Source organism: Serinus canaria, chromosome 2 (assembly GCF_022539315.1).
Source record: "Serinus canaria isolate serCan28SL12 chromosome 2, serCan2020, whole genome shotgun sequence".
NCBI classification, from domain to species: domain Eukaryota; kingdom Metazoa; phylum Chordata; class Aves; order Passeriformes; family Fringillidae; genus Serinus; species Serinus canaria.
Window position 1 is genome coordinate 109,101,561 of NC_066315.1, and position 26,161 is coordinate 109,127,721.

The 26,161-nt window shown below is 39.1% G+C and overlaps 1 protein-coding gene across 6 annotated transcripts in view; it reads left to right on the top strand.

The window, feature by feature from the left end:
* The window catches only part of ASXL3 (ASXL transcriptional regulator 3), a 126,685-nt gene extending 103,844 nt beyond the window's left edge, over window positions 1-22,841 (top strand). For 5 of the 6 annotated variants that reach the window (XM_030228230.2, XM_050970740.1, XM_050970741.1 and 2 more), the window contains 4 exons: window positions 3,381-3,477; window positions 3,949-4,054; window positions 9,837-11,778; window positions 14,123-22,841. In XM_030228230.2, coding sequence (XP_030084090.2) covers window positions 3,381-3,477; window positions 3,949-4,054; window positions 9,837-11,778; window positions 14,123-17,800 — 5,823 coding nt within the window. In that variant the 3' untranslated portion in view covers window positions 17,801-22,841. Of the gene's footprint in view, window positions 1-3,377; window positions 3,478-3,934; window positions 4,055-9,836; window positions 11,779-14,122 lie in introns of those variants that run through there. The other variant, XM_050970742.1, reaches the window with a different exon arrangement.
* The last annotated feature ends 3,320 nt before the right edge of the window (window positions 22,842-26,161 follow it).

Sequence of the window (26,161 nt, forward strand, 5' to 3'; positions counted from 1 at the left end):
TAAGCAAGTTGGGCGAAGTCACTGGGGCTGCACAACTCTTTATTTCTTCCATTTTTAACATTAGTATCCGTATGTGTACCAAGTCTAGAAAATGATGTCTACTTTCATACATCCCTCTACTATGTTTAAGCCTAAAATTATTCTTTCATGTCATGTTAAAATAGATCATTTTAATTTTCTCCTCTAATTAGATAGTGCATTTCCACATTCTGTATCACTAGATGCTCTTGTGTTTAGATTTTGCGTGTTCTAGCTACATAAATCTTCCATGAATTATGTAGACCTGTGAACACAGCTCCCTGGAAAGGCCCTTCTCTGCCAGTTAGTCAGTGGCAATGACTACCGTGCAGTCAGTCAGTGACTGCATGTTTAGTTTGTTGTTCTTACATTTCTTAACATAAGCATTTTTAACATCATCTTTTCAGTCTTGTGAACATAGTTCCCCAGTATTTATAAGCTGCTGCAGTTTATACCTAAAGTGGTCTGTGAAATATGCATCTGGTTTTTTGTACAGTTTACAAATGGACTGTTATTCCATTGTTAGTTGATGCATAATATTTTTCCTTCTTAGGCAATCAATATAATTCTCCCTTTTTGCTATTCTTTTGGGAGTTTGTTTCCCCTTCCTTTTTTTCTTTTACAGATACTTACTACCTGGCATTTTTTTCTGGTCCACAAGAACTAATGACCTTTACCCATGACCTTGCTAACATTTGCTTTCCGTTCTGAGATTCCAGCCTGTGCTTTTTTCTCAGGTGAACTAGATCACATTTGAATTTGTTTGGACCTTTTCCTAGCATTTTGCTTGGGGCTCACAGTTTCTTTTTTAAACTTTGTTAAGAAATTCTCACCCAGAAACTTGGCACTTTTTTTCTGAAGTGTATTAGCCAACAGAAATAAAAGGTGGGGTAACTCTTCCTGCAAAGCTTGATTTTCTCCTGTCCTTACAACAACAGGGTTACAATGAAGCTAATACTGTTCTTCTTGTATTCACATGGTAATATAACTTGGCAGTCTTTATAATGCTCTTCATTTATGCAGTCTGGTGAAATAGCTCAATCACACTTGGCTGCAGTTTCAAATTATGTTTAATGCAATCTGATAGTGGATTGCTGCTGACAAGTGGCAATCTCTTTCCACCTATCGTGGTACATTCCAGCTTTGCATGAAATCTAATAGAGGTGTGACCTTAGAATAAGTTGGATAGTTTTGCTAATTTAACAGAAAGTTATTGTCCACAAATCATTACTTTCCTATGAGATCTTTTCATGTGGCTGGTGATATGGCTACACTGTCATCAGATGAGCCATGGAGTTTCAGGAAGTCCATACCTTTGAGCCTGCAGTTAAATGTGATTAAATATTATTCAAATTTAATGTCTGTATGACTGTTTTTTGCAAAACACTGCCAGACATAGAGAAAAAAATCTTGAATTTAATGAAGATTGGAGTAGAACATATGTTGGCAAGTGAGTGTTTCCATTTAATCTCCTTTTATGTTGAAACTTAAGGTAGTTTCAACACCTTTCTTATAGGAACAAAGAGATGTTTGTTTAGTAAGTTCTGATTCTTTTCTTTGTGACATTGCATCTCACCTTTCTAGAAAATTGTGTAAGTGCTGTTTTTGACCCTCTACTGGTTTGTTTGTTCAGGTGCAAGAGGGACTGGTATTTAAAAATCCCTCTTTAATGTATTAATTGTGCAATTTAACTGTTTCTGGCAAAATTCATTTGTGCAGAAAGATAATGTGTCATAGTAGTTTGATTTATACAATAAGTACATGCTCTTTATCACCTTTCTCACCTCACTGGTTTTATTATCTTGCTGCTTCTGCTGCATGTTTCACTGTTTCTTTCCAGTTTTCCTCTAGTTTCAGCATTAGTCATAGCCTACCTGTAATTAATATGCATGTGTTCCATAACCCACATCAGGGGATGTATAGAAACGTTACATATCCAACCCACTTAAACCCAACCTCTATGACATGTTGGCAAAACAGTGCCATATAGCAGGGAAGCACAGGCAGCAGTTCTGTAAGTTCATATCCTGCTGAGGAACTCTGCACCACACACGTACTATTTTCTTACTATAATCAAATGCCTTTAGCAATGCCTGTTTATCAGAGTCCATGCTAATTGCTATTTCTCTGTCTACTACTTCACCTCTTTCTGGTTTACTCCTCTGAGATAATTGTGGGACAGGATGTCAGCTAGGCATTATATCTCTGTAAATTAACAAAGACTTCTTAAAACAGGGCCTCTTTTATCAGTGAAATATAGAGCTCCATGAGGTAACTGCATCGAAATATCATTCAATGTTTTTGGCATGCCTGTGTTTTTCTGGCTCTTGCTTGAAACAGTCACTGAGAACTAGGGGATATTACTTAGCTAAAACATCTGTTAATATGCTGGAAAATGTGCTGGATTTTATTGCAAGATTACAAATAGCATTGTCAAACATTTATCTCTTTACTTACCTGGAAGAATGTAAAATAGTGAGAGTGCTTCTTCTAGCAACATTACCTCTACTGCTGTTTCCTTTCTTTTTAATTTGTTGTTTTTATTTACTGTCTATTTATTATGCTAGAGGTGATACCCACTGCTAATTCATTTCATATAATTACTTTTTTCAATTATTGGAATTCTTTTGGAAACAGAAATATCCTTACAACCCTGAAAATATACACTAAGTTTTGTGGTAAAAGACAGATCAATGGTTGGATTGCTTTTAAAAATTATTGTAGAAAATACTGTGATTACGACTTTTAATGTTGTCTGATCATTGCATATTTGACAGATGTAGAAAATACAAATAATTCTAATGTTTTTCCACAGATTTCACTTTTGATGTCTATAAAATTATGAGTAGAGCTGTTTTCAGTTTCAGTGATGAGTTTATATCAATTCTTTTGTTAAGAAATGCCTGTCATCCACTCTTTGGCTAGTACAGCTTATTAGCTAACATGAGTATTAGCTTTATTTAGAAACAACAAAGTTACTGTCTTCATTGCATTTAATTAATTTGTTTTGCTCCATATTATAGGCAGATGCACAAGTACAATAATGATCTTGATTTTTGATTGCGTACAATGCCTCTAGACATAGTCTCAAGACAGGGCTGTGATTAAAGCACATCAATCAGTTGCAAACTGAGTTATCATCAGTAACACTTATGCCTGAAGAGAGTACATTTATGCTGGATTGGTTCACTCCCATTTACAGTAACAACTAGCATGAAAATGCTGTTTTAGTAGTAGTCATTTTGTGTTCTTCCCACTGCCTACATTTCCCCCATTTCCCCTAATTGAAACTCTGTTTTGATGTGATCTTAGCTGGCGCTGTTTCTGACACTGTCTTCTGCTACCATCGGCTTATTTTCTAGATGGGGAGCGATGGAGTTTTGCGCCTCAGTAGCTCCGCTCTAAATAACGAGTTCTTCGCGTACGCGGCGCAAGGGTGGAAACAGCGACTGGCAGAAGGTAACTCTCTGCTTGCTCTCAGGTCTGCCCAAGGTTAATTGTTTTTATGAAGAGTGTCTCTTTTTCTACATTTGAGAAGTACTTTTAGAATAGAAACTGTAATGGACCAGTAATTCAGCAAAGGAGAAATTGCTGATTCCATTTTGAATTTAGAGTACATTTTTACAGCTTGCTGTGGCAGCTTATTTTGACAGATAAAAAAACCCCAAGTATTTTCATCACTGTCAGCCTTGGAAACATGAATGCATGCAACTAAACCCTGCCAATATACCCTTGAAATACTGAAGGTATATGGTAAATTAAATCTTTCTATGTCACTCTCCCTTTTGGTTTTCATTAATTTCATTTGGCATTGTTGGATGATTGTATCAGAAATCACTGTATGTCATCATTGTATTTGCAATTTATAATTACCCGAATTAAATTAATCCTTGACAACTTTTGTTCAATATGTTAGTATTTGTTTTTTAGGAGAATTTACACCAGAAATGCAGTTGCGCATCAGACAAGAGATTGAAAAGGAAAAGAAAACAGAACCTTGGAAAGAAAAATTCTTTGAAAGGTTTTATGGTGAAAAGTAAGTACTGAAGCAAATAAAAGGATTTTTTTAATATTTTCTTTTAGGAGGAAATGAAAATATAATTCTATGCTTCACATAGCACGGTCATATGCTGTAAAACTTAATAAAGCAGTTATCAAGAGCAGTCATTCCCCAATATAAGAAGTTGTGGGTAGAATTATAGTCCTGTGTCTGCACTTGCATTACAATTGCAGTTTTAAAGAGTCATAAGTCATCCATAAAAATTCATCCGAAGAGAGCTTAAGACACAAGCATGTGAATATTTTTTAATTATCTTTTAAAATATAGCATTAGGGCAATTCCTCCTTCCTGCAAAATCTAAATACAGCTTCTACAGATGAGAGGACCAGTAGCAATATGTCTGTAATATGTTTTAATTTGTTTTATTTTTTCTAAGCTAGTTGCAAAGTTACTAAAATCAAATAGAGTTTTTTATTTTTTGACTGAGATGTCCTATTGGCCTGAGAAGAATATATGATATAGAAAAAATGTTAGCTAGAGACAAATAAAAGTGACAATGACTAATTTAATTTTAGAAGTGAGATGCAAAGAATAAATAAATACCTTAAACTGACTAAAATTAAATATAGTATCACTCCAGGTGCACAACTGGGATGAGTCAGCACAATTTCATTGATGATGATGATGATACAGAGATGGCATTCTTCAGCAGCTGAAGATTCAATGTTTATCTTCATTTTGTTTAAAAGACAAAATTCTTAAAATCCAAGAATTTTCCTTTTATAAATTATTTTTAAAAGCTAATTTATCAATATTTGGAATTATATCTCTGTTTTTAAAAATACTAAGAATTTATTATCAAGTATAAACTAGCTATGTAACAATTACTGTTTTTGTTTTTATTTTAAAGTATTTTTAAATTATATCCCAGAACCACAGAATGGTAAGGTTGGAAGGGGCCACAGTCGCTCATCTAGTCCACGCTTCCCACTCAAAAAGGGTCATCCTTGAGCACATGGCACAGGATTGCATTCAGGCTGCTTTCCAGTGAGGGAGACTCCACACTCTCTGGGCAATCCATTCCAGTGCTCAGTCACTGAATAGTGAAGTTCTTTCTCACATTCAGGTGGAATTTCCTTTGCCTCAGTTTCTGCCCATTGCTTCTTGTCCTGTGCCTGGCACCACCAAGAAGAGCCTGGCCCCATCCTCTTGACATTCTCCCTTTAGGCACTTACAGAATTTGATGAGGTATCCTTTCTGTTGCCTCTTCTCAAGGCTGAACAGGCCTGGCTCCCTCAGTCTGTCCTCCTAAGAGAGATGCTTCAGCCCCTCAATCATCTTTGTTGCCCTCCACAGAACCATCTCTAGAAGCTACACGTATCTCTTATACCAAGGAAGCAGAACTGGATACAGCACTCCACCTGTGGCCTCACCAGGGCACAGCAGAGAGGCAGGAGCACCTCCCCAGCCTGCTGGAATGCTCTTTTTAAGGCTTCCAGGGTACCCATGGCCATCTTGGCCACAAGGGCACTGCTGGCTCATGGATAGCTCATTGTCCACTCCATGTCCTTCTCTGCAGAACTGCTTCCCAGTAGGTCAGCCCACAGCCTGGAGTTATTCCTCCCCACATGCAGGACCCTGCCCATCTCTCCCACCTGTCAGGCTTCTTCTGAAGGGCTGCACAGACTCTGGTGTATCAGCCACCAGTCCCAGATTTGTGTTGTTAGTGAACTTGCTGAGGAGGCATCTACCCCTTCATCCAACTCATTGATGAGTAAGTTAAACAATATCAGGCCCCATATTGAACCTTGGGGGGCACCACTAAGGATGGGACTCCAAATACAGCCCGTGCTACTGATTACAACCTGCTGGGATCTGCCATTCAGTCAGTTCTCAATCTATCTCACTGTCTACTCAATCCAATGTATGTGTTATATCTAGCAGAAAAATTGTTCAATGGGAACCATCATTACGTAAGTTGTCTTAGTTTTGCTGTCAGATGTTTTTCACTGAAAAATAGAAGAAAGAAATCCAGAGCACAGGGAACCCTTCATATGACTGATTATCTTAAAGATTTACTAAAATGTTTCTGCAGTACTACTTCCCCCAATCAGCTGTCTTGGACCACTGGGAAATGTAGTGAAAATGAGGCAAGAAATGGACAGATCCATTTTAGTTGGTTTTTTTTTTTGTTTGTTTGTTTGGGTTTTTTTTGTGTGCACCATTGCTAGATGCTTTCCTCCCAGTGTATTTTTCTACAGCACCTTATCTTTACATATAATGGAAATTCCAGGCTCTTAATGTGCTAGACTGTCTTATGTAAAGTGCTTAATTTCTTAGTAAACAGCTTTGAGACTTAAGTTTAGTCCAGGTGTTGATCCTTTTAGTATCAAAAAATACTAGGTAGGTTTTCAGATAAAGAACATAATGGCTTTTCATTATGCATATCAATAGAAGAGTTGGGGACTAACCTTTCATGGAGGAAAGGGCTATGTAAGATACTGGTATAGGGTCTTCCACAAGAAGTAGAAGTTTATTACCAGCAATGCAGGAGTTCTTCAATCAAAAATTGCTGTCACATGCACAGAGAATGATGCTCATAATACTGCAGAGCCAGCAGTCCTGCTGTGCTGGCTGAATGCTGGATACCATGGTGCTTGGCAGATAATTGCTCAGTCTGTGATGATACATGTCATTTGGTTTCATGTGTTTCTGACATCAACATTGTTATGCAAAATGTCATATTCCACATCATTTCCATTTTGACTGAAATACTGAATCTGGTCCTCCCCGCCCTATCCCCTGCTTGCATTGTTTCACTTGCATTCTTCTGCTTGGCTGTTATGTAGGCAGATGTTCTTTGCTGACTTAGGTACTTTTCCTCATTGTTTACTCACTGAATGGTAGCTTTTGCTGTAGCTTCCTCCTTGCGTTGGTTCTGGGGCAGTCCTGTGCTGGGCAAGAGTTGGACTCAGTGATCTTGTGGATCCTTTTCAACTCAGGATATGCTGTGACTCCATGATTCTCTTACCTTTTTTCACTTTGGTTTTTAAACTAGCTTTCAGTATGATTGGGCTGTGTTTCTTTTCAGCTATGTTGATTTGACTGAACTAGCAGAACTTGTAAACTTCCCCTAGCTGTTTCTCACATGCACTGTCTGCAAAATGAATCTGTCTTGCAGGCTAACTTGCTCACTTTACAGAGTAGTATTTTTGCTCTGACTTAAGTGAATTTGATCTTCTAATATTCCATAAGTAAATTCAAGTTTCACCTTCTACTTAGGGGAGGACTATTAATAGATGCAGAATCTCTGTAAGCATTTTTATGCACTCCACAGTTGATAGCAATCAAAGACTTTAGAGTGCTTTTTCCCTGTTAGCTCTAAGCATTACATCTTGTGTTTGCTCTTTTCTGTACCCAGGCTGTTTATCGTGGCACTGTCAGTTGCAGTTTACTTCCATCCATTTTTGTTCTTTTTCCACTTCCTCATATTCGTTCATTTTTCCTCTCTCTGACTTTTTTCAAAGTACAAAATCTTATTCTTCAGTCATTTATCTAGGATTAGCTGATGTATGTTGATAGAAATCCACATTCTTCTGGCTTGTTGCAAGGGTTATACTCTATTATGTCAATATATTATCTCTTTTCTCACTTTTGAGAGTTACATGTCAGGATAGAACTATCAGCTAGATCAAAGCTTTAATTTTGGGTAAACCTCCTACAAATTTTATTGCTGATTTAATTCTTTTCTTACTTTGGTTCTTTTCCCCCAGTACTATTTATCACAGCACTGGGATATCAACATTCATATATCCTTGGGGTTTTTGGGTTTTTTTAACTGGATGACTGAGTGCCCTTACTTTACCAGTTGAATCCTGTCCTTAGCACTTTTCATTGAAATCTGCTTGCTGCTGCACTCATATTTTTTGTGCTGTTTTGCAAACTTTGGGTGTCTTTTTCTCTAAGGGAGAAGACAGATCAGCTGTTTATTTTGCAATATGAGATTGCCTTAAACATGCTGATCTTGAGCCTTCTTCTTTAGAATACCTTTTTCTTCAGTTTCCTCTTCAACATGATATCATTTCCAATACTGAAAAAAAAATGCTTAAGACTCAGTACATGTTCTGCTGGCCTTAATCTGCTTTATCTTATTTCCCTTAAAATTCTTTATCCTCAGTATGTTACAAGGATGTGTGTATTTGTGTAGTGTCCCTGTGACAGTTTCCTTCACCTTTATCCTGTCCTTCATTCCTTTGCTGATTTTCAGTCCATGAAGATAACCATCAAGCAGTATCTTTTCATGATGTAACCCAGCTAGAGAAAATAGACCATTGATTCAGTTTTCAGTAACGGAGTGGATTTTTTTCCCTTCCCATTTTCCTGAGATAACTTTGGCTCCTTAACACAAGGAATTTTAGAGCAAATTACTCACCAAAACCCTGGTAAACAAAACTCTATTCACCTAAACTTGCAACCTAAACTTAGACCATATGGGGAACTTATAGTCTATACAGAACAAAGGCACATCTTCTGAAATGCATTCAGTGTGGGAATTGTGAATTTGCTGCTCTGAATTGCTCTCTAGAGGATCCTTCCTCAGCTATTGATGGCAAAGCAAGACTTTTTTCATTATTAGTGTCTAGTTGTAGGCAATACTAATAATTAAGTGTGCTTTTTGGGATGCCAGTTCCAGGCTGGGTTGGCTTGGGTTTTTTTTCTTTGGTTTACAGCTCTCACTGTAATACATCTGTTCAGTGTTTTTAAAATGCACAACCACAGATTTTGGTTTTTTATGTGTCCTGTTCTTTCATCTGAATAGGGCTTTGTATCTCTGTATCCTCTGGCTACACACTGACAAGCAATTTTGCTTCCATAGCTTCTGAATGTCTTTTATGCTTGCTTGTTTCCATTTTATTCTTTATTTTCTGATTAAATGATAACAGAGATCTGTTTAGTAGATTAGAAGATCCTTAAGACCATGAAATTTCTTTTAAGGCCTCCCACCAAGCTTTTGTGTATTTTCTGCTATTATGGAATTGCTGAGGCATAAAGTCTGCTTGGAAAATCTTCCTAAAGGTGCTGAGCATCTGTACTCCCACTGGCCTTAGAAGGAAATGAGGATGTCAGAGCACATACATTTTTTAAAACAACCTTTTTTTCATCTCTTGGCTTTAGTTTTGTTTTGGGGTCTTTTTTTGATGTTTTAATTCTGCTGAAGTAATAAAACTTTATTTAAACTAGTATTTTCAGGATCAAAGATAATAAAATCTTCAGAATCATGCATAGTATACATGGTTCCTTTGCACTTCATCCCTGAGAATGAATGCATAGGTTGTAAATGTGTATCTTTTAGCTCCTTAAGAATGTTAAACTTCTTTCATATTGCTGGCTATGTTGATCCTAAAAGCAGGTGAAGGAGGGAAAAAGGGATTTCCTTTTCAACTGTTCCCACTAGAAGATGATGCAATTGTGCATTTCTTCTGCAATGGATGCTATACCAGTGTTGCAATATTGTGCTGGTATTTAAAAAAAAACACAAAAACAAAAAACCCCAACCAAAAACAGAAATGTAGACAGAGAGATTTCTTATATTAAAAATATTCATGGCTTTTAACACTTCTAAGGAAATCTCAGTAGTTGGGTTTCCAAAATATATAAAAGTGTATATAAATTAATTAGCCACCACTTAAGCAAGCCATTATTTTAAACTTGAAAATATGTATTGTTTTGAAATAAAAAACGTGGGTGAGAAAGGTCAGCCTATTCCTTTGTCCTTAATGTGATGGAAATACCTATTTTAATTTCTGTTTTTCTTTAGGTTGGGAATGTCAAGAGGAGAATCAAAGAAGCTCACTGCAGTGCAGAACAATGATGAAGATGAAAGCAATTCTTTGTGCAGATCTTCTGGCACACCTGGTCCTTCTAAGCAAGCAACCTTTGAGGATCAAGAGGAGAAAGGTGCTAAAGTTCAACCTTTACCAGAGAGAGATTATAGTCCATCTCATTGTAGTATGGAACAGGCTCCTGTCAAGGATCTAACAGCAGATTCTGAGGATATACTGATACCTGAAGAATCAGTAATTCAGGAGGAAATTGCTGAAGAGGTCGAGACAAGTATTTGCGAATGCCAGGAGGAGAACCATAAACCAGAGCATGAGTTTTCTGAGGAGTCTGTAAGTCCAGCTGGCACAAATGAGGAAACAGAGGCAGTACAGCTTGCAGACAGCACTGAGTCCTGTGTCATGATGAATGATGTAACTGATACTGTATCTCGCATTGAAATGAAAGTAGAGTTGAAGTCAGAATGCCCTCAGGAGGAAATGTCAGTTGTGATAGATCAGCTGGAGGATTGCATATCACCAGCACGATCAGCTTCATCTACAAACTCTGTCAGCGGTACAGCTGAGAAGGATTCTGAGTCTGCAAAAGAGCTAATTGTGCCAGAAATGCAAAGTGCTGCTCTGGAAGGCTCCTTGTTCACTGGTGGAGGCATTGCAGTGGATATGGAGCTTCAGAGTGACCCTGAGGAACAGTTGTCTGAGAATGCTTGTATTTCTGAAACTTCCTTTTCCTCTGGAAGTCCAGAAGTTTGTATTGCCTCTCCTGGAGGAGACACTCAGTCGACTTCAGAGGAACCCTGTACTCCAGCATCTCTTGAAACAGCTTGCTCATCTGAAGTGTCCAGTTCTGAAAATATTGAAGGTGATATTCAGCAAAAGGCCAGTGATGAAAACTTGAACACACCCTTAATGTCGGAAATCTCTCCGATGTCCACCTCACCTGTAACCTCAGAAGCATCTTTGATGTCAAATTTACCTTTAACATCAGAGGCATCACCAGCTTCTAATTTACCTTTAACATCAGAAACATCTCCAATGTCTGATTTGCCTTTAACATCAGAAACATCTTCAGTATCTTCTGTTCTTCTAACTTCCGAAACATTTGTGACAAATAGTTTGCCTCTTCCATCAGAAATATCTCCAGTTTCTAATTCCCCAAGCAGTGAAAGACTTACTCTGCAACAAAGGAAATCACCGTGTTTGTTGGAGGACTCCCTTCCCACTCTGAAAGAAGAAAGCTCTGTCATTCCTAAGGTGGTTCAAGAAGATATTCTTGTTCAGCCAAAACAACTTCAGAGTGCCTCTGAAAATATGAAAGTTGGTCCACTAACAGTTATACCTGATACTTCAGTATTGGAAGAGTCCCAAAGCAAAAACCTCAGTCATCAGCCATGTAAGACACATTCTGAAACTGAGAAATCCTACATTGCATCCATCCCAGAACACACTCCTCCAGAGGTGATCAAAAATAAAAATCACAGTGTTCAGCAAAGAGGTGACAAGAAAGGTACACTCTTGCCCTCAGAGGTGTCTCTCTTATCAGAAGGATCACTTGGCAAAAATATCGAATTGCTTCCATCAAAGCCACATGATAAACTATATACCTCATCTCTAGAGAAAGCTGCGTTCTCTGAAGTGTGCAGAAGTAAATCTCACAAGCTCACAGGCAGCACCCAGAGTCGTCTAGAGAGTTCACATTCTTCCAAGTCTTTAGAACCCACAAAATCACCAGAAGCAAGAAATGAAAGCAGAGACCCAGAGATCCCAAAGAGGAAAACAGCAGAACAGCATGGTTTTGGAATCTGTAAAGAGAAGAGAGCTAGAATAGATGATGATCTGCCTAGTCGTAGTGCTTCATCAACAAGTCCATCTGATAAAGAACAGCCACCCAGAGAGGAGCCCCGAGTTCCACCCCTTAAGGTAAAGTAATGAATAAACAGGGTGGCTTGGAAACAAAATGTTTATTATGTCCCTCTGTGAACTGCATACAGGCACAGTACATGGTATATTTTTTGGGGATGTATAATGGTTGTTAGTACTGATGGTTTTGCTTTACTGTTACATTTCCACCATGCCAAATTACTTCTGATACAGATATATCTGCAGTTGTTCGGTAGGGGTTTTTGCTAAAAGATTGATTTTGTTTGTGGCAGAGCTCTCCAGGATCCATTGGTTTAATCCAATTCAAGATCTTCCCCATCAGTCACATGCAGCACTTGTTTTTCTAATTTTGTGCTTGTTCCCATCTGTATTTTGTGCTTGTTCTTCTGTGGATGTCTTCTTCAGCAAGCATGACTAATAAATGTTATCATAACCAGCACTTAGAAAAACAACCAGCACCCTAATCCAGCAAAAGAACCAAGAGCCAGAATAGTTGAAGATCCTTTTGCAAGCCCAAGGCTTGGGGTAGGCTGAAATATAAGGTTTCCCTGTAGAATTAACTGGAAACAGACCTATCGGGAGGAAGTATCTGATTTTTATATATATATATATAGATACCTTTGTTAATGGCAAAGCTAAGGGCAAAAAAATACACCACCTTAGCACACCTTCTGTGTGTATTATTCTGCTATATAAGAAAGTATATTTTAGTTGCAAAGGGTTTTTTTCATTACAGAGAGTTCTGTAGATTCAGTTATATATAGGCTCAGTGTTTTGGGCCTTTTAATTTCGTACTTGATGACATCAGCCAAGTTTAAGATCCAATTTACTGTATTTAAGCCATTGACTTTGCAATACTAATTCCTGATTATTCAGAAATGCCCTTTTCTGCATTTATTTTTAACTTTTGCAGTCACTGAACATTGTTAATATGGCCAAGAGGGCAAATAGACTAATAGGCTTTAATCACTAGTGCAGAAGCATATTTCAGATAATTTATTTTTAAGAGCAGTGATGCAATTGGAAGTTAGCTCCGTTCTTAGTTTAGTGATATTCTTTCATATTTGGAAGGTTCTATCTAGCCTAATAAATTCTAATAACTCTCTAAGCAGAAAGGAAATAGATCACTAGGGAATAAAGAAAGGTCATTACTATAATAATAGTAAAAAATAACCAAGTACTTAGAGCTCTAGGAGTTTTGGCAAAGTGGAAACTGAAAAGAGTTGCTGCTGAAACTGAAAGCAGAATGTTTTGAAGAATTGTGGGCAGTCAATTCTGGTATGCTTTTTGTGTAAAAAAAATTTTGCTCTTGAATCATCTCGCCAACAAACCCCTATAATTTGTAATTATAGGAGGAAAAAAGAACCCCAGTTCTTCTAAGTCATTCTGTTGTATGGCTGTCACTTCCCATCATATCTTATGGCTACTTTTTCTACAAATAACTACCTAGTTTTCTACTCAGTTCCTTTCAGAAGATAAGTCATAGTATTAACCACTAATTCCTATTGCTAGAGACAGCCAGTAGACATATGTCCATTTTAACAAATGAAATTTTTTTTCCAACCTTGGGGTATCCTGAGAGAGTGTATGAGTTACAAAGTGGTTCCAGGATTCTTAATCCTGAAAAACTATATGCCTAATTGGAAACATCCTAATAATTCCAGTGATTTTACAGGTTATTATTTTGCTGAAAGTGCTAGGTATTTAAATTTCCAATATTTGTGGGTTTACTATTTATAGTCTTGAGGATTTGATTTAATTTTTGAAGTGCAGTAATGTAAGAGTTGTCCAGGGATGTATTAAAGCAAGTCTCTTAAAAATGCAAGGGAGGAAAGAAAAGGCATAGTGATTATTTAGTGATTTATTTCTTTTACACCTCTTAAATCTTCCATCATGGAAGTTGGAAAACAGGCTCAGTGGAGATACCACTGCATCCTGTCTAATGGCAAGATTTGTTGTCTGGTTTATAAGCAAAGCACAGGCTTAATCACTGGTGACCAAGGAGAAGGGCACTACATGATCGTTACTTTTTCACATGTTTGCAGGAAGGGGTTGCTTGCAGGTTCTTGTCCAGTATCACTGCGCAAGGCTTGCTGATCATCTCAGGTAGATGCACTGAATATACAACAGGTCTGACGAATTGTATCTGATAAGCATCATGTTGTCATCCAGTTCAATCTTTCTTCCTCTCAAAAGGATCAGTGTGAGTAGGCTAATATTGAAGCATAAATGTCATTAAGTTTTAGCAGGTTTTTGTTCACCTGCATTGAACAGTAATTCCTTTCATTACCTTTCTCTGACCCTTAAAGAGACAGCTGGTAATTTTAGTGAGTTGATGATCTCATTAAAATTTACTGGTTTTTTTTTCTTTTTCTCCCTTTAGATTCAGCTTTCAAAAATTGGACCACCTTTTATCATCAAGAGCCAGCCTGTTTCTAAACCAGAACCTCGAGTTTCCCCAAGTACATCAGTCAGCAGTGGGAGAAACACTGGGGCTAGAACTCTGGCAGATATCAAAGCAAGAGCTCAGCAAGCAAGAGCCCAAAGAGAAGCTGCAGCTGCAGCAGCCGTGGCAGCAGCTGCCAGCATAGTCTCTGGTGCAATGGGGACCCCATGCGAAGGTGGGAAGACAAGAACGCTGGCACACATCAAGGAGCAAACAAAGGCCAAGCTATTTGCAAAGCATCAAGCCAGAGCTCATTTACTCCAGACTAATAAAGAATCAAAGTCACAGTTCAGCTCAAAGGAAAGTAGTACCTCATCTCTGGAAATACCAACGACTACTGACACAAAGATTGAAGGTTCTACTGGTGTCATTATAGTTAATCCTAACTGCAGGTCCCCTAGCAACAAGTCTTCTCATCACCGTGAGACCACCACTTTATTGCAGCAGTCCCTTAACACAGCTACGTTACCAGAAACTGCTACTGAGATATCTGTGCACAGTTCTGATGAAAATATACCTGTGCCACAATTGTGTGAGAAAATTATTTCATCTACCTCTACTGAAAGTAACAGTGTGCCAGTGCTTTATAATAAAAGTTCAGTCTCTGTGTGTGTTTGCAGCACTGCTATGTCTGGAGCAATTAAAGAACTTTCTTTTGCAAGTTCTGTTGATAAATCCTCTGTGTTAATGTCTGTTGACAGCGCAAACACAGCAATTTCAGCCTGTAATATAAATATGCTGAAAACCATCCAAGGGGCTGATACTCCATGCATAACTGTTGGACCAAAATGTATTGATAACAGTACTGTACCAGTCTCCATAGACAACACAGTCTTATCAAACGCCATCGAGGAGAAAAGGTTGCCAGTACCCAGTAGCAATGTGAGTAACGCTGTCTCCAGTCATTATGCCACTGTGCCAGCTTCATCTATTGCAAGTAATTTGCCAAATCATCTCTCTGGTAGTTCTGTACTGATTCCCCCAGTGGGGGCTACCAACAGATTTCCTTCTGATAAGATAGCCATAACCAGGTGTAGCGAGCAGAGCACTGTCTCCATCCACACTACCGTCAGGTCAGCTTTAAGTTGCAGTGAGGCCCTTGCAGCAGCAGATTCTGTTGCAAGACCACCTATCTCAATGTTTACTGGTAACATGGTGACAATAAGCTCTTATGATAATGCTACTAAATTGAATGCTGATCTCTTAGAAAAAGGCTCTGGAGCACGAAACCGGATGGATCTGTCTGGTAAATGTCATCCACTGAGCTTTACACAAACTGCCATGAATAGGTCTATACCTTGTAAAGTCATTGTTGACCACACTACGAACCAGAATTCCAGTCTGTCACTTTCTTCCTCCATTGAAAACGTAGAGAACAGCATTGACCTGCAGAGCAGACCTGTAAGGACAGAAGCTGCCTTACAAAGTATAGCTTGTCCCCAGGTGTCTGTCATAAGCAGGCCTGAAGTGGTTGCTAATGAAAACCTTGAGCACAGTTCCAGCTTTGTCGCCATTACAGCAAAGCAAGACAGCAAAAACTTGCAGGCAGGTTGTTCAAGTCTTCGAGAAGTGCCTCTTGCTCCTCAAGATAAATTAATTGAGGTGGTTACTACCAGCCAAGGCTTTGCTGAGCAACTGAGAGGTCCTTCAGCACTGAAAAATGAAGCCAATGCTGCCTGTGCCAATCAGTACAACACTAACAATAGAATCTGTTGGCGTGATGAGGAGGCAATGAATACAGACCAGCCAGTGGTCAGCCATCTTACCTCTGGTAAGCATAAGGAATTTGCAGAGCAAAACTGCTTGAAAAATGTCAAAAGCGAACCTTCCAGTTACACACAAATGTCAGAACTGCAATCCAGGAGTCTTTTGACAAGCATTGCTGTTCCTGTTAAACTGGAAACTAATGAGACTGACAAGTGCTTCAGGATGGACACCGAGGATTTTACAGGACCTGAAATGCCTGCCCAGACTGCAGAAATAGCCACGAGTGTGCAGCCACCACAGACCTCCAAGACATCCATCGCGGACTCCATGGAAGACTCCCTGTCCCTGACAACGGAAACCCTAAAGAGAGTTACGAGTGCCGGGGGCTCTAGCTGTCGCTTGTCCTCAGTGGAGGCCAACAATCCCTTAGTGACACAGTTACTGCAAGGCAATCTGCCTTTAGAAAAAGTGCTGCCGCAGCCCAGATCAGGAGCCAAACTAGAAATTAGCAGGCTTCCCTTGCCTTTGCAAACTACCTCAGTATGTAAAACAGTAGTGGCTGAGAGAAATATTGTTGAACATGCTTCCAACTCCCCTAATCCAGATGGTAAAGGATTTACAGCAGGCAGCATAGCCCCGCTACAAATCAGAAAGCGTGAAAACCATCCGAAAAAGAGGATGGCCAGGACTGTAGGGGAACATGCTCAAATTAAATGTGAGCCTGGGAAGGTGTCAATGGACACAGATGTTAAAGTGGCTCCTTGTGTAATTAGTTCCAGCATGAATCAGCTAGGGCACGGACAGCCATTTAAGCAAGAGTGGCTTAACAAACACGCCGTTCAGAGCCGGATCGCTCACAGCCCAGAGATCAAGCAGCAGAAGAGACCGTTGCCTTCATGCAGTTTCCAGCAGAGCTTATTTCACATTGACAAAAATGGCAGCTTTCACGCAGAAGCCAGTACCTCACATAGACAGCATTTTTACCAAATGTCCATGGCTGCAAGAGGCCCCATTCCTACGGCAGCTTTGTTGCAAACTACTTCAAAAGGCCCACCTGGCTGCAACTCATTTGCTTTTAGCAGACACCTGGAACAGAAGGGTTTGGGGGATGTGAATATTTCTACAGCAGCTCACCAGCTGAGGCTAGGAAGTGTGTTTTCCCCTAATATTCAAATTAAGGAAGGTGATGACATTGCCAGTGCCTCTCAAACTCTGCAGAGTAAAACATTAACGCATCCCCCTGCTCCCCCTCCGCCCCTGCCACCTCCTCCCCCTCCTCACCCAAATGCCGAAGTCCCCTCTGATCAAAAACAACCGACAGTTACTATGGAAACCACTAAAAGACTTAGTTGGCCTCAGCCAGCAAGCATCTGTAGCAATATAAAATCTGAACCTATTTCTTTTGAGGAAGGTTTAAGCAGCAGCTGCGAACTGGGCATGAAACAAGCTTCCTATGATCAGAACGAAGTGAAAGAACAGTTAAAAGTGTTTGCATTAAAAAATGCAGATTTCTCTTCCTATTTACTTTCTGAGCCACAGAAGCCTTTTACCCAACTTGCTGCTCAGAAAATACAGACGCAGCACCCACAGCAGCAGCAGCAGCAGCAGCTCTGTGGAAATTATCCAACAATACACTTTGGTAGCACAAGTTTCAAAAGGGCAGCATCTGCAATTGAGAAATCGATTGGGATTTTAGGAAGTGGTTCAAACACTGCCACAGGCCTGTCTAACCAGAACGCGCAGATCCCGGTTCAGAAATTTGCTGACAGCAGCAACGCCGATGAGCTGGAACTGAAATGCTCCTGCAGGCTGAAAGCCATGATCGTGTGCAAAGGCTGCGGAGCCTTCTGTCATGATGACTGCATAGGGCCTTCCAAACTGTGTGTAGCTTGTCTGGTGGTGCGGTAGGAGCTCAGTCAAAGATGCAGTATCCCTTATAAATGTGGGAGAGCAGGACAAAGGAACAGAGAAATCAGAACAGTTTAGGCCACTAATGGTTTGCAATTAGTGGATTGATTTTTTTTTAAAACTTTTTTGTTTTGTTTTGTTTTGTTGGTTTTTTTTTTTGTTGTTGTTCTTGTTGGTTTGGTTTGGTTTGTTTTTTGTTTTTTTTTTCTCCTACATGGTGCTTTCAGAACTTAGTTATTCTGCCTGAGTGCCATTTTCTGGGAAGAAGAGGAGACCTGTAGAAGTAGTTTAAAAAAAAGATAGCCTTGGTACTGAGGCATCTATGAGCTCTTGCTGTGCTAAAAAGAAAAAGAAAAATGCATTAATGCATATAATTCATAGCTTCTATTTATTTGCACAAAGTGCAGCACATTTTTTCTCCACTGTTTGATATTTGATATGAGCTGCAGGTTAAAGATCGGTGGAAGAATAGCACTGTAAGAAGTGGAGTAACTATGCAGAATGAATAACACACTGAATAGCAGCTGGTGTGAGCGGGGTAGTGGCAAGGTGTGGGGTGCCGACCATTGTAGATTCTAAGTCAGTTTGCAGTCTTTCTGCTGACAAGATTGTTTTCTTCAATTTTCTTTCACTATCTAGGGCTAAAATATAGTCACTTCACCTAACAAAAGAAATTTGAAAGAGGAATTTAGATGGTTAGAGAAGTTTCCTTATGTGCCTGCCAGGGACTGTGGAACTCAAATCTTACTCATCATCGCTTTTTTATTGATTCCTTGAGAAAGATTTGTGGTGAGTTAGCGGGACCAGCACTGGAAACACATTGGCTTCTGTAGAGTCTGGAGAAGGTAGCTTCTCTACTGGAGATTAGAAATCTCTTTTCTCTTCCTGTTTCTCACTCAAATGCTCTTTATTTGTATTTGTCTCTCTAATCTGTCCACTAGGTTTGTCAGTTCCAAATATATATAAAAGTAAGGTCAGACATAGGTCATTGGTTCTCGAGGTTGTAGTCTTTTTGTGGTCTAAAAATGATGCATTCTTCTAATGAGTGAATAAGGAAAGATTTTAATTGCATATTGGTTGAATGTTAGATTATAATTTCTTTTTCCTCTTATGTGAGTTACTCTATTTAAATAACATCTGAGAGTTCTGCCATTTAAAGTAATTCTTAGAAGTACTTACAAGACTGATTTTTTTTCTCTCAAAGAAAGTCAGACCCGTTTTAGAAATTTGGAAGCAAAGTGTATTTTTAAAAGGGATACTGCATCTTTAAAGTAACCTTCAGTAGTTATCCAGTACTGTATTTACATTCAGGACTATAGCTGCATTCCAGATGTGCTAGCCACCATAACAGCAGAAAAGAGAAACGGTGATTTTGGAGTCCTATTCACCTAAAAGGAAAATATTATAAAGGGATAAAGCACATGCAGTTGCTGGGGAGATAAAAACACCTTGGGTTTTTCTTTACTCCCACTTCAAGAACACAACATGTGGAGTTCAAGTCACCTGCCAACATGTGGTTGGGTCTGCCCAAATGTCAGCATCAAGAGAAACAGGTTTTTTTTTTACCATCACAGCAGAACCTCACTAATCCAAAGACCTTACAGCCTGCCCAAGAAAACTGATTTTCCTTGCACAGTGTTAAGAGAGCAGTGTAGTAAAAATGTGTGAGATGTAAGACTGCTTGGTTTCATCGTGCAGTGAACTGTTGCATTCTGAAGTACTAATGTGAATGATAGAGCTACATTTAGGAAATGAAAGGTATGCTGTATTTCAGAGCATACTTTTTTTGTCTGATCTTTGTTTGTGTGCTTTTCATCAGCTGTAACCGGTCTTCCTGACTTGAGGGCATATTAGTGAGGTTCTGCTGAAGGAAGGAACCATATTTATTTTCTTGCGGGACCATTTTCACAAACATGATAAATACCGTTTGTTGTCTTAAAAGTGAGCTGGAATATCTACAACATACATTCCTGTCATAGGAAGCTCTATGGTGCACCTTGATGTTCTCTTTTATTGTAATTAGCAACATATCTATATTATTTTTGACACTGTGTGGTACGAAGGCCATTTGTAATAACTAACAAATTTGTTGCTGATACAATAATACTTTTTTTTTCTATACAAAAGTGCTCCTTAATATGACATGTGAACTAAGGAACGGCTTCTCAGCACTTTCAGGTCTTCTGGTAGGAAAATAAGCCAGCCAAGCAAAAACCTAAAAGTAACCAAGTGAAAATTAGCATCCACTGCTATGCCAGCTGCTGGTGAAACAGCAACTGGGCAAAACTCATGAGTAAGCATGAGTGTAGTCAGTTAATGTATATCAGATTCATAGTTGAGGAGCCTTTGTATTGGAATTGTATTGCATTGTATTTATACTTGGTAGAGCTAGGATCTTCTATTTAAAAAAAAAGAAAAAAAAAAAAGAGAGCAACCAGTCTTAGACTTCTATTTACCTATGTTTATATAAGCCTGCTGGGAATCCTTATTTCTAGCTCAGGTTTTCCTGTCCACAGCACATAAGTCAATATTTGTTTGGTCTTGCATCTTGAAATAGTTCTTGTATTGACTGACATAATACAGAAATAAATTCCGGCCACAGCATAGTTTTCCTTTGTTTGAAGGGTAAGAGTGTGACTAATGTGGTAGGTCACTCATTCATGTCATGTTGTCATTTTTGTATCAGGATTGCAACTTGCATGTGTGAGGTCATGATAAAATGTATTTTAAATGGCATTAGACTGGATGGTGCTATGTTACATTACACAACTGACCAAACTCTTCCATAGTGCAGTTCCACTCCTTTCTTTTTGGAGTCATTGGAGATGCACCAGGAATAAATTCAAGCAATTAGTTAGCAACAGTGGTGAAGTGTTGTTACAGATTAGGTTTAGGGTATGAAAATACTCAAAAGCAACCACGGTGATGTGAGAGCCTGATTGAATCCTAGCGTGACTGAAAACCTTACGTGGATTTAGGTATCACACAAATGCCTAGGGAAGAGTGACCCTAGGCCTTTGGTAAGACCACAGTCACATTTAGACATTAATTTTGAATTACTCCTTTTGTGTTTGTTGTTTTATTGTTCAGGTTTCAGGCTCAGTGTCATTGTGTTTTCTGATGACCATGCCATTTGCACCGTGGGTTGTTAATAGTTTATGCACTGAAAAGTGGTGGAAGAATTGCTTAAGAACACACTGCTCTGTGTTTGTGTGTACGTACGTATGTGTCCCAATGTCCAGCATGTATAATTTACCTTTTTTTTTTTTTTTAATCTCAAAAATTGTCCCCCTACTCCTACCCCTGGAGCAGCACTTTTGGGTGAGAGGGAGAAACGCTTTTTTCTTTCCTCCCTCTTTGTTGTTTTAATTGCATACCTGTGAGATATGCAGATAACGTTAGGGCATTTGCAGTGAGTGTGTTTGCGTGTTTCTGTTCCGAAATAATTTTCCAAGCAGAAACTCCCTTTGAAATAATGTTAAAAAAATAGTTAAGAAATGGTGAACTGGATGCTCCCTGTTTGCATTTTATTTATCTGCTGAGATCTAGTACATGAAATAGCATTTAAAAGACAAAAATAAAGGTTGAGCCATAAAGGAAAAGGTATATTCTCTGTACTATAGACTTTCTTCTTGAGGGTGGTGCATGTTGTCAGGGTAAGCTACAGAACGTGCAGATGGTTTTTCAGGGCCCTGCAATTCCTTGCACAGTTTTTAAGCTGGTGCATATGGTGCTTTATAATGCAATTTCTGAAGTAAAATTACCTTATGCTGCACCCCCTTCCCCTTATGAACACACGCACAATTTCAGAATCGTTATTGTAGCCTCTGGTTTAGCAGTTTCTCCAAGGTGTGGTGAAGTACCAGGATAAACACTCGAGATGAGCTGAGAAGTGTCACCCAAAGGGATCATTTTAGCTGACGCACATGAAGGGCCCTGCTCTGAACACTGAATGACTTCTGCAGTCTCCTGGCAGCAGCGCAGGGCTCATCTTCGCGGCTCTGCAGAGCACTGGGGGGGAAGCAGCGAAATATTCAGTGGCTTTATCATGGACCTGTGTGGCTAAATGTTTCTGAATCTACGAAATCCTGTTGTCTTCGGTCATCATGCTTTGTCACTGTAAAACCAACGAAAAGTAAAAAAAAGCATTTTTTAGTCTAATTTAAGGAGTTGCTTCTTTTATAGCACATAATATTTCGCTTTGTACTATATTTGATAGTTAAAGAATAATTTAGTCCGTAGAATAACTTTGTTGTATTTGTACTGTTCATGAATGTTACAAGAAAAGTGCTTTACTTTGTTGCCATAATTCTCTTGTACTGCTGTAAAATATTTTTTCTGCTTTATGGAAACTTAACTCAGTTCACATTTTCAGTACAGGGTTTTTTGTGTGTATGTAATTTTTTTTTTGTCAGTATTCTGAATGTTTACATCTGTTCAACATTAGCCATTCTATGCCTTTATTGGGCAGTATTACTCCTGCAGTATAACAGCAATGTGAAATCCACTCGTACCTAACATGCATGAGAAATACAGATTTATTGGGGAGATCCCTAACGTGCATAGTTACTTTTTCTATCTGCATTCAGTGAAGTAAATACCCTCCTTCAGTCCTCTACCAAAGAAAATGTTATCCCCACAGGACAAGCTCAGAAAGTGGTTCTCTGAATTTTCAGAAGGGGGTGTAGTTGGTTTCAGCAAGATTGCTACAGTTTAATGCTGTTATGCTTTGCTTTGTTACCCCACCAGACTGGGTGAAACAAGCATTTTAGCAATTTTTTGTGTTTCAAGACAGTGTTTTGTTTAGAATTCAGGGATCATGCTTTCTTTAATGGTGCTGTTTGTTTTATTATTTTTTTTTAAGAAAACAACCTTTTGTTGCCTACAGAAATGACCATTCACAAAACCATAAATTAAATAAAATAATTTGTCTTCATAACTTTCCTCCCTTTCCTTCCCCCCTTCCCTGTCCCTTGAAAATAACAACTTGGGCTTCAATATTAAAATATTCTGGAAAAAAAAATAAAGAGATAAAATAATATTTGTCATTTGTTTATTTATTTTATGTTCAGTGCCTTAGGCAGGAGATCCTCCTTGTGCACATCTGTTGTATGTACAGGTTGGTGAACTAGAAATAGGAGAGAGAAGTCAGCCCTTTGTAAAGGATTTTTCAGTTAAATGATGTAAGGGACAGTTTGAATGAATTCTGATGTAATTCGAGCATTAATCATCTTATACTGGTAAAATGAAACTAGGTGTTGTGTACTAAGTTGTTTAAGTAGAATAGTTGGTGAATGAAAGTGATTATCTTACCTCAGGTAGTTTATGCTGGGTGTATTTTAGTGCTTTGCCTCCGTCTGCAACCCCGTCCAGAACATCCTTCACAACAATAACCATCCCAGCATGCACTTCCCTGATTTCCCATTCCCACAGCAGAAAAAATTAAATGTCCATAGTGCATGAAAGGCAACCAGTACAAGTTATATCCCTCAAAGCAGGTATTTCCTAAGGTCTGGAAGGCCTTTCTGAGATGGAAATTCAGTAGCCATTATATTAAATGTAAAAAACCACAACATTTTCATCATGTTAATCTGCAAAGAGAGCTTTGAGTACTGATGGTGAGGGTGCAAAATGTTGCAGGATGAACAACAAGCGGCTTTTTCACAGGCTTGCTCACAAATATCCTAAACACCATCTTTTTTCTAGCCTCCTGTCAGTATTTCAGATGTGATACCATCTGAGGGTCTTGTTAGCAGCAGATGACAGCCCTGTCTGCCAAAATCTGTCCAAATGCAGAAAGAAGGCAATATCAACCTCTGTAATTTACAATTCAGTGATCTTTTTTTCATATCCAATACCCATCTAGCAACCCCCCTGAACATCTACTGTCATAGAGATAATTTAACTTAGTTTGTTCTGGTTAGAATTGATTATTTTTTCATGGGCCTGTGCCAAAGGGACAGGCTCTTTTTCTGGCAGTAAAAGCTTTCTAAAAATTATTTCATTTTTCATCTAAGCATTGTAGTTTAAATAATTTTGTTAAAGTTGTACTAGCTAAATATTAACGTTTGTCCTTCCCTTAATTTTAAGCCAGTAAAATAATTTTGTGCATTTTTATTCCATCTTAAAATAAGTATTCGGTTTTTCTGAGGGCTTTTTTAAGGCTGTTGTGAGGTGAAGCCTTGTTATAATAGCTTTTATGTCAGCGAGCCCAGCCTTGCCCTGGCAGTTCAGCCAGCAGATGGCATCAGGAGAAAACAGGCTGCTGTGGTCTCCGAGCATTCCTGTCCCCCGGCACGAGTGCACAGCGCGGAGGAATCCTGCTGCAAATACAGAGGGTTTCTAGGTTCGTCTTCCTTTCCTGCAGAGCTTCAGCTGTAGTGAAAACAAGCCTTCCTTCCCCCTCCCCAGTCCTGGAACTTGGCTTTCAGTAGAAATTATGCCCTGAAGCTCACATCATCCTTTCCTGCTCTTGGCACTGTCTGAGTCGTGCAGTCTGGAATTGAAGTAATGATACACTGGAAATAATTCTTCCCCAGGCCAGAGACACAGCTTTTTTTTCCCCCCGCCCTGCAGTTTCCTTTGTCACTCGTGGATGAAGAGTGGCAGAACAAAGCTCTTTGTACTGGGATGCTCCACAGAATATGATATGAAGGTATTAGCACAGCCTGGTGTGCTGAGGGTGTGCTGATACCAAGACTGGCCTTTGCTTCATGGCAGGCTTGCTGTGGAAGGACCACCAAGCATGGAATGGAATGGTTTAGGTTGGAAGGAATCTTAAAGACCAGCTAGTTCCAACTTGCCTGCCATGGGCAGGGACACCTTCCACTAGACCAGGTTGCACAAAGCCCCATCAGCCTGACCCTGAACACTTCCAGGAACAGGGCATCCACAGCTTTTCTGGGCAATCTGTTCCAGCATCCCACCACTTTCACAGTAGAGAATTTCTTGTTAATATCTAATCCAAATCTACCTAAATCTAATCTAAACCTTTTCAGCTAAAATATCTTGGAGCACCACCACCTTGGAGACAGCTTTCCATGCAGAGGAAGGTAGATAGTCACGTGTTACCTGCTGGTAACTCCTTGTGGAGGCAGAGTACATTATTTGTATGGCTGGGTTTTTATAGAAACTGAGCTTGACATAGAAATAAAGCCACATTCATTGAGATAATTCAGGGACCTGGACATTGGCACTCTGCAAATACATAGAAGGCACTGATAAGAGAAGCTTGTATCTCACTTAAAAGTCAGGCACTTGCTTTTAAGTATTATTGAAGGTTTGTGCTCAGAGCTTTTGAGATACCTCTTGATTCACCATCAGTGATGATATCAACAGTTTTTTCACATAGTAACGGGGGCAAAATATCTAGATTGTACTTTTTGGAAGCTGACGACATTGGATAAAGGTGAGTTTCTATGTACAGGTCACCTTTGTGTTTTGTGTCTTTAGTCCTGATCTTGTAGAGCTTATTTCATCCATCAGTTTTATCTCCATGTCTTTCCAACAAAAAACTGAAAGCTTTTTTCAAATATATCTGGCATCCTTATGCATCTGCCAGCAGGACAGAGAATAGTTTAATATCCCACATAGAAAAAAAACAGATTTGGAAATGCACTGATTATACTGGATAGTTGGCTTCTATTAATAAGGAATCATTGCTATCTTGAGAAAATAAATGACTATTGATATCAGTATAAAGGGAAAGATGTGAGGGGTCTTTTAAATATTGGTCCTTGCTGTAGTCTTATTTGCTTCTGATTCCCAACTGCTCAGATCCATTCAGCAAATCATTTTTTCATTCCCCCTGATTGAGAATCTTCAGCCCAACATCTGTTGTGCAGAATCTTTGCTACTGCCGCATGCATTCCTGGTATTTAAAGGAGCAAATCTGGACAGTGGTGGAGAGACTTGTATGCAGTGCCTCAATCTTCACTCATTTACCTCTACATTGTGCAGAATAAGATGGAGTTTTTGGGAAAAATAATGGAAGCAGCTGTGGAAATGCAGTAACCAACGTTCCTCAACTTCCTTTAGATTATTGAGTGAATGTCCATGCCTCAATTTTTTTTTTTAATGAGGGTGAGCAGGAGCTGCTCTGAAGGACTCAGAGCAGACCATCATCCCAGTTTCCATCCAGAAGTGAGCATTTACAGTTCAGCAAGTCCAAAGTGTCCTCAGAATATTAGGAAAACAGAACCAACAAAGATAAAATCATAGAATTTTTAAGGTTGGAAAATAAGATCATCCACTCCAACTCAGTGTCAGCCTAGTCTGTCACAGGAAGGAAGCATGGATAATGAGATAGCATGAGACTAGAGAAAAAAAATCCTGGTTGCATTTTTGGAGCAAGTTATCCTG